Source organism: Myotis lucifugus, unplaced genomic scaffold, assembly GCF_000147115.1.
Source record: "Myotis lucifugus unplaced genomic scaffold, Myoluc2.0 scaffold_419, whole genome shotgun sequence".
Classification (NCBI taxonomy): Eukaryota; Metazoa; Chordata; class Mammalia; order Chiroptera; family Vespertilionidae; genus Myotis; species Myotis lucifugus.
The window spans coordinates 703,002-711,160 of NW_005871467.1; the positions used below are offsets into that span (position 1 = coordinate 703,002).

The window sequence follows — 8,159 nt, forward strand, 5'->3', positions numbered from 1 at the left end:
CCGAGGCCACGTCAACATTAAAAAAGCAGGTTCTGGCCCTATTTCCTCGGTGCAGCCCACCCAATGAACTGCCCTGTCCCCGAGTGCTCGGGTAGTCGGGTCACTTGGCGCTGAACTGCACTGAGGGCCCAGAAACTGGGCGAACAGCCCAGGTGACTCCCCTCTCCCGATCCCCTTCCGCGCCCCGCTCCCACCACGCCCCAGCCGTTCCTTCCCCGCCCCACTTGGAAGCCCGCGCTGCCCATTGGCCGCGTGCCCTGCCAATCCAAAGGACGTTGACGAATCCTGCCTTAGGGAAGGCAAAGATCTAGAAAACGCACACACACCTGGGGGCGCGGGGGGCGGGGGGGCGTGTGGGAGCCTAACGCCCCCAAGCTGCCCCGCAGCGCGTGAGCAGCCGCGGACCCGGCCGCTTGGAGACAAGGGCGGGGCCTCATTTGCATAACGGCCGCCCCTCGGCGCCTGGCGCGGGCCGCGGTCCCGCCCCTCACTCACTTGAAAGCTGTTGGGCCCCGGGCGGGTCACTCCGACCAAGGCAAGCCTCGGCGGGCGGTCCTGGGAGCCGATTGGCTCTGGGATTCCCCACAGGGCGGCAGGGCGGCGGCTATAAGAGCCGGGAGCCGAGCGGCCGGGAGCCGAGCGGCGCGGAGCGGGAGGTGTTGCTGCACGGCCGGGGTCAGGTGCACGGCGACCGTTAGTTGACGCCGCGGGTTTTCTCTCCCTGGTGTTCTCGCCTCACGCCGCTCGCCTCTCTCTCAGTCAGGATGTCTGCCCGCGGCCCGGCTATCGGCATCGACCTGGGGACCACCTACTCGTGCGTGGGGGTCTTCCAACACGGCAAGGTGGAGATCATCGCCAACGACCAGGGCAACCGCACCACCCCCAGCTACGTGGCCTTCACCGACACCGAGCGCCTCATTGGCGACGCCGCCAAGAACCAGGTGGCCATGAACCCCACCAACACCATTTTCGACGCCAAGAGGCTGATCGGACGTAAGTTCGAGGACGCCACGGTGCAGTCGGACATGAAACACTGGCCGTTCCGGGTGGTGAGCGAGGGAGGGAAGCCCAAAGTGCAGGTGGAGTACAAGGGCGAGATCAAGACTTTCTTCCCGGAGGAGATCTCCTCCATGGTCCTCACCAAGATGAAGGAGATCGCCGAAGCGTACCTGGGCGGCAAGGTGCAGAGCGCGGTCATCACCGTGCCGGCCTATTTCAACGACTCGCAGCGCCAGGCCACCAAGGACGCGGGCACCATCACGGGCCTCAACGTGCTCCGCATCATCAACGAGCCCACGGCGGCGGCCATCGCCTACGGCCTGGACAAGAAGGGCTGCGCGGGCGGCGAGAAGAACGTGCTCATCTTCGACCTGGGCGGCGGCACCTTTGACGTGTCCATCCTGACCATCGAGGACGGCATCTTCGAGGTGAAGTCCACGGCCGGCGACACCCACCTGGGCGGCGAGGACTTCGACAACCGCATGGTGAGCCACCTGGCGGAGGAGTTTAAGCGCAAGCACAAGAAGGACATCGGGCCCAACAAGCGCGCGGTGCGGCGGCTGCGCACGGCCTGCGAGCGCGCCAAGCGCACCCTGAGCTCGTCCACGCAGGCCAGCATCGAGATCGACTCGCTGTACGAGGGCGTGGACTTCTACACGTCCATCACCCGCGCCCGCTTCGAGGAGCTCAACGCCGACCTCTTCCGCGGGACCCTGGAGCCGGTGGAGAAGGCGCTGCGCGACGCCAAGCTGGACAAGGGCCAGATCCAGGAGATTGTGCTGGTTGGCGGCTCCACCCGCATCCCCAAGATCCAGAAGCTGCTGCAGGATTTCTTCAACGGCAAGGAGCTGAACAAGAGCATCAACCCCGACGAGGCGGTGGCCTACGGAGCCGCGGTGCAGGCGGCCATCCTCATCGGAGACAAGTCGGAGAACGTGCAGGACCTGCTGCTGCTCGACGTGACCCCGCTGTCGCTGGGCATCGAGACGGCCGGCGGCGTCATGACCCCCCTCATCAAGAGGAACACCACGATCCCCACCAAGCAGACGCAGACCTTCACCACCTACTCAGACAACCAGAGCAGCGTGCTGGTGCAGGTGTACGAGGGCGAACGGGCCATGACCAAGGACAATAACCTGCTGGGCAAGTTCGACCTGACCGGGATCCCCCCGGCGCCCCGCGGGGTCCCCCAGATCGAGGTCACCTTCGACATCGACGCCAACGGCATCCTCAACGTCACCGCCGCCGACAAGAGCACGGGTAAGGAAAACAAAATCACCATCACCAACGACAAGGGTCGCCTGAGCAAGGACGACATCGACCGGATGGTGCAGGAGGCGGAGCGGTACAAATCGGAGATGAAGCCAATCGCGACCGTGTCGCCGCCAAAAACGCCGTGAGTCCTATGCCTACACATCAAGCAGACGGTGGAAGACGAGAAACTGAGGGGCAAGATCAGCGAGCAGGACAAAAACAAGATCCTCGACAAGTGTCAGGAGGTGATCAACTGGCTCGACCGAAACCAGATGGCAGAGAAAGATGAGTATGAACACAAGCAGAAAGAGCTGGAGAGAGTGTGCAACCCCATCATCAGCAAACTTTACCAAGGCGGCCCTGGCGGCGGCGGCGGGTCTGGAGCCTCCGGGGGACCCACCATCGAAGAAGTGGACTAAGCTTGCACTGCAGTCAGCGTAAACCTCTTTTCCTTTCTCTAATTTTTTTCCTCTGTTTTTGTTTCTTCTTTTAAATGTCCTGTGCCAAGTATGAGATCTATTTTTGGAAGTCTTTAGCCCAGTGTATGCATATGAAAGGAAAGGAGCAACAACTTAGTTTAATTATAAAAAGTTAGTTCTAAAGTTTGATTATTTGAGGTTTCTCTTTAATGCATTTTGCTGTTTGCTGACTTGAGCATTTTTGGTTAGCTTAGTTTGAGATGGGAAACCTTAAGTTTGCACACATGTTCTGTGGAAGCTTGGTAACAATAAAATACATAGAAGCTTGAATTGTTTATTTTTATGTACTACAAGAGGAATGTCAACATTGCAGTAAAGTCAAGAACAGACATTATTTTTGCACACAATTGCATACATACAAATTCCAAGTAAAGCTGAAATTGATCTGAAAATTACTGTCTTGGAGTTTTCAATTTTCTCTTGGTACTCTTACTCAAGTTGGTCTTTAATATGAGATGAAATATATCTAACTCAATCTTGTCTAATTCTCAAATGAGTTTCCTGCTTTAATTACCAACAACTTAAGGGGAGAAGATCTGGGTAAACTCCCTTCCCCCCTCTTTTAATACAGAAACCAAACTGGGGTCTTCCACTGTACCCAGACTCCTAAGGCTTGGCTTAAGTGTTCCAGTGAAAATCCACCTGAGTATTCCGTTAAAATACAAGCTATATTCTGGGGTTAAGTGTAATGATTCTTTAAACTGAAAAAAGCTGGAGCAGGAGTTGTCTTCTGATAATTAGTATGGAACAAGTTGCTTTTCTGTGTTTTAATTGTCTAGTGAAACAGCTCAACCTCTGAGCTTAAGGCAAATTCCATAAGGATATGTTTTGAGCAGGTATAATTTCTAGGGGGATAGGAGGAGATATGTATTTTTTCCTGATTTAAGAATCATAATGCTTTCTCAATATCTGCCTTAAATCACTAGAATAGATTTTTTTAAGGCAGACTGCAAGATAGTCCTGTATTTTGTTAATATACAACTTGTCCATTTTCCTATATAATCTGATTTGAGGTTGTTACAGATAGGAAAATTGCAACCCTTTGGGATCTACTATCCTGGGCCTTAAAATTCACATCCTCGGGAGAAGGGGGTTCATGTTTATTTTTCATTGAAATTACACTTCTGCTTTGTTCTGATTTATTCTCTTCAAGGGGAACTTGGGAGAAATTCTGTAAAGCTGATTGGAAAATGCATAGTTAACCTAATGTTTTCACCACACATAGATATTTTGATATCTCTTTCCAAGTGATGTAGATTTGCTTCATGTTGTTCATAACAGTGAATTATAGAAGCTATATTTTTAATATAGTAGTGGACCCTTCTTTTTCATGCAGAGAGATTAATTTTTGAATATAAAAACTAGGGAGCAATTAGCCTAAAAATATTGGGCTTTGATAATGACCCTCACACAAGAGCTGACTCCTATGTACATCTGCTCCCCCCCCCCCCCCGCCTCCTCCTCCTCCAAAGCAAGTCTCATTTGGGTGGGGGGAAGATAAAAAAGCAATTGTGAAATTGCTTCAAATTAAACTTAAAAAAATTACACTGAAAAGCTGAAGATAATTTGGGGTTTTTCAATGCTGGTGTCAAGCTGGTGGAAAGTTTTTAGCAAGGAGGCAGTAAGGGTATTTCAATGACTAGAGATAATATCACATAAATATTTGACAAACTACCTTGTTACTAGGAGAACAGGTCATTAATAGCCTTAGAGTGACTTTCAGCATTAATTTTTTACCAAGGTAATACCCATGCTGTTAAACTTCTAGTAGTTCTTGATTTGTTATAATTGTTTATTCCTTGCTCTAACGTCAAAATATAATGGAGTCTTTCTGTGAGTGCAATTTGGTATTAGTATGACTCATTTTAGACCTCACTTTAGAAGACATTAGTTTCTAAAGTATCAGAAAAATGACTAGTAGTCTCTTTGATCCAGTGGCCTGACCTCTGGCCCATAGCACTAATTTCAATCTATGCAGATACTTAATTTTTTATTATTTTGAAAAATAATTTTTAAAAGTAATTTGTAAAGCTCCTAGCCTTCTTGAGTGTTTTTTTTTAATTTAATCCTGTCTTCTCAAATGTATCTAGATCTCAATATTATTAAGATAAAGCCACCAAAGCAGCCATTTAGTGTTTCCAGGGTCAGTTGAAACTAGTAACCCAGTAACTCCTGGGAACTCCTTAGCAAATGTTAGATCAGCCATAGTCAAATGACAATGGAAAAAGCACTTGATTTTAGGATAAGGCTAAATTACAGTTTAAGAATTAATTAAGCATCACTTGAACTTTAAAGTAGTGTATTATGGTAGAGACTAGTGGTCATGACTAAAGCAAATGCAATACATATAGAATACTAAGGGATTAAAAAATACATTTCTCAGCCCTAGCCAGTTTGGCTCAGTGGATAGAGTGTTGGCCTGTGGACTGAAGAGTCCCAGGTTCCACTCGGGTCAAAGGCACATGCCTAGGTTGCAGGCTCATCCCCAGTGGGGGGCATGCAGGAGGCAGCTCTCATCATTGATGTTTCTACCTCTCTCTCCCTTCCCTTCCTCTCTGAAATCAATAAAAATATATTTTAAAAAATACATTTCTCAGAATAGGCACTTAAATTCTTATCAGAATGTCTAACATAGTTGTCCCTGTTTTGAGGCAACAAAACTAAACACCTGTTAAAACTTAATAGGTTGTTTACAATATTTGAGATGTGTGAAATTTCAAAACAAGCTCACTCTTAAATTTTTATAGTAGTAGTAATTTGATATGTATAATGGAAATTCATTAAAATTGTACAGTAGGAGATAGTTATACTATATATTTAAACTTAACATGCATAATAGGATATTTGATGAATCATAATCAAGGGAGACTTAATGAGAATTTATATATAATCTTAAATGAGAATATAACCTTGCTATCTAGATAAAAAGATTTCTTTTTATGAAGCTTAAATAATAGGCCCATAATAAGGCCTTCACCTACTTTAAATTGAATGCAGTGTATAAAAATTGTGTTGTGAGGCATCTTCTTCTTGCTTGAACACTGCAATTGAAGTTTTAAAGAATCTCAAATCCATACATTAGACAATTGCTAAAGGAATATATATATATGAATATATATATATGAAGGAACAACAAGAATATTCACTTGCTTCTGTAAATTAATAAATAGGTATGTGAAAACTATTTTTGAAAGGCTATCCTTAAGCATTAAAATTAGATACAGAATTTCATTCCTTGAAGAAAAAGTATGAGTCTTTGGAAAAAGAGCCCAGTGTATATTTGATATAGCTCCTGGAATGGGTATATGCATTTCTGAAACTTAATAGGGTGATATTTAATGTAGAAATGTCTTTTAGAACAAATCAAGAAGCCATAGGCTCTTTCTTCCACCACTTTCCAAAGTAATTAGGTTGTTTGTGAATTCAAGATTGGGGAAATAAGCAACTAACAATGGAGTTGCTAATTAAAATACTGTCATTGTCATGTCCTTACATGTTAATTTTTAAAGGTAGATTTATAACACTATAAACCTGTCCATTATTACTTTTTTCATAGTATAAACATGCATTGTAATTCATTTAATGTCTTGCGCCTAAAATCTGAGACCAGCAACTTAGTTCTGTTATGTTCTCTTAGTTATATGACTTTGAGAAATTCTCTTAATTAGGAAAAAAACCTACACATACATACAAAACAAAACCTTTCCCTCACAGGACACTTGGAATTATTAATATTTAGATAGTACCTTTATCCCTACCTATAATATCATGAATTTTTTTTCCTAAAGAGAAAATTATATTTCCATTTTAGGTTGTGAATTTCTAATGGCATTAAGAAACCTATTTGGTGAAAAATCTAACCTAAGAAATGAGTGGGTCACTTTTTAAATAATGATTTAGCAATGAAGACAATATTTTCTTCCCTCTTTTGTGAGGGTTTGTTAATACAGAAGTATAAGGTGGTCCTTCAGAGTTCTAGAAGGTTTCCTTTAAATACTATGTCCCTCAGCACATGTGAAATAACTTTTATCTTTCATGTAGGTCATTGTTTTGGGTTCTCTTATTTTTACCTTAGTTTTGTATATTAGCATGAAGTTAAACTATGGTTAAGTGTCCAATATCTTTGTTTTTCTTCCCTTATTGGGATAAACTGGAGGTTGACAGAAGTTTGGGCTGTCTTCCCGAGAATGGTTGTGGGTGAATAGATTCCAGGCTTTTCTCCGTTTTCTCCTCCCCTCCCCCGGAGTTGTGTGGCAGCTTGGTGAGAAACTCTTGGTCACTGGGATAGTCTACTTCTCAAATGAGTCATCGTGCGGTAAGCCAGCCTTGAGGCCACAGCCTCAAAGCAACTCTGCCCGTGTCTAGCTAGGTGGGTTTTTCTATATCCCGAGCCAACCTGGACAGCTATCAGCAGTGGACGCAAGTGAATGGAACATAAATCTAAGTGACTACGATTTTATGTTACTGTAACCAGTGGTTATCTTACCAAGTAGTGAGGAGTGAAAGTAGTGGGAATGTCTATTGCCGTATTTTAAAAATTTATGGAGCATGCAGTCACCGACTATTAACGGAGCATCCCATCCAAGCAAGCTGTGGGGATAAAACAAAATACACGAGGCATTCCCAGTCACGTTGTGTCATTTAGCATTGCTCGCATCAGTGTTGGGAGGAAAGAACTCCAGTCTGCATATCAACTCAGTTGCAAGAAGAAATGAAAAACATGATTTGAAAAGTGCCAAGTGTAGATGTAAACGTATCAGTTGACTACCCATTGACGCCAGGCCAGTTGCTTTGAGCAACGCTAACTTGGAGCACTTACTAATGGCGGTGTTTCTTTTTACACACCGCTCCTTACAACCCCTTGACCCCTGACGGGGTGTCTGCAGAAGCGTCATCGGTTGTCCCGCCCTGGGCTTCGCATCTGGTTAAGTCTGAACACTATTTCCAAGCTCCCTCCCCTCCTCCCCGCACCCCCTCCCTCCCGCCGCCCCAATCCGCCTGGTCCCCCCCGGGTTTGAACTTAGAGTTTGGAACAAAGAGAAGTGGAAGTGAGTCTAGCTATTCCAATTAAACATAATGCAGTAAAGTGGAGGAGCCAATTCTTTACGGATACACAATCCCCCCGCCCCGGCATCGCAGTCTTTGCTGTGGACGCGCCGGTAAAGCCTCCACCGGAAAGGCTGACGTGAGGGGACAGGGCAGCGCGGGTGTAGAGGTGCCCGGAGCCCGAGGCCGCCCCCTACCCGCGCGGCAAGACGGGTTCAGACCCCACCGCCCACCTACCCGCCAATTCGCCAGTCGACGCCAGCAGCGGCAAGAGGTGGCCATAGGATCAGCCTCCAGAGGAGTTGCCGAAGAAAGAATGCATTGTTAGCCCCTGATAGATCTGGCGCTACCTAGTTAAATAATGTTCGCAAAGTTCGACCT

General features: G+C 46.3%; 1 protein-coding gene across 1 annotated transcript; it reads left to right on the forward strand.

The window, feature by feature from the left end:
* Nucleotides 1-633: 633 nt before the first annotated feature.
* HSPA2 (heat shock protein family A (Hsp70) member 2) lies at nucleotides 634-3,124 on the forward strand. Its single transcript, XM_006109815.3, is given in 3 exon segments — nucleotides 634-2,352; nucleotides 2,355-2,400; nucleotides 2,402-3,124. Coding segments are annotated over 3 exon segments (1,905 nt in total). The 5' UTR covers nucleotides 634-764; the 3' UTR covers nucleotides 2,673-3,124.
* Nucleotides 3,125-8,159: the final 5,035 nt, after the last annotated feature.